Source organism: Trichinella spiralis (genome assembly GCF_000181795.1).
Source record: "Trichinella spiralis strain ISS 195 chromosome Unknown Scfld1007, whole genome shotgun sequence".
NCBI lineage: Eukaryota > Metazoa > Nematoda > Enoplea > Trichinellida > Trichinellidae > Trichinella > Trichinella spiralis.
Window position 1 is genome coordinate 1 of NW_003527946.1, and position 579 is coordinate 579.

Here is a 579-nt window from a genome sequence, read left to right on the forward strand (position 1 = left end):
TGTGGTGGATTCCTCTTTTGTTCTGCGGCTGTGATAGTCTTCCATATGATTAGCCAATGCCTATGTGGAACCAAATGTCATTCACAGTTTTTACTTTTTTCTTATTTCCCGATTATCCATATTATCTTAAGGTTAAACAACTCTTGGTACCAGGATGGGGCAATCTTAAAAGTCCTATCCCTGCACTAGCAGTTACTCTGATCCAGCAGCCGCACAACAGCCTTTTTGATAAAAATTAATATATCATTGGTCGGCGAATGATACATTAAAAATTGCACACCGGATTTTGTTGATGTTTGCTCAGCAGTGATCCACAGATCCTGTCGCCTGGCCAGAAGTTGTGGGTATCTCTGTACTGAACGGCCGTAGTACATTGTGTTTTGGGCCTGGTCCCACGATGGAAAATATGGGGCAGTATCTGCGCTAGTGGAGGCATTATTTGCCAGATCATCATATATCTCTGTTACTGGATTCTGATCCCCTGCAGCCAGCCGTTTCAATTCATTCAGCTGCTGGTATAATGTATGCGGGTCCACTCTTCGGCCATCTGCATGCTCGCAAGTTTGTATTTACTTGAGT

General features: G+C 43.5%; 1 protein-coding gene across 1 annotated transcript; it reads right to left on the minus strand.

Moving 5' to 3' along the window:
* Nucleotides 1–185: 185 nt before the first annotated feature.
* Tsp_15819 (hypothetical protein) lies at nt 186–547 on the minus strand (the record flags this gene model as incomplete). The annotated part of the gene is made up of 1 exon (XM_003370291.1): nt 186–547. A coding segment is annotated over one exon (362 nt), but the record flags the coding sequence as incomplete, so codon positions are not given.
* Nucleotides 548–579: the final 32 nt, after the last annotated feature.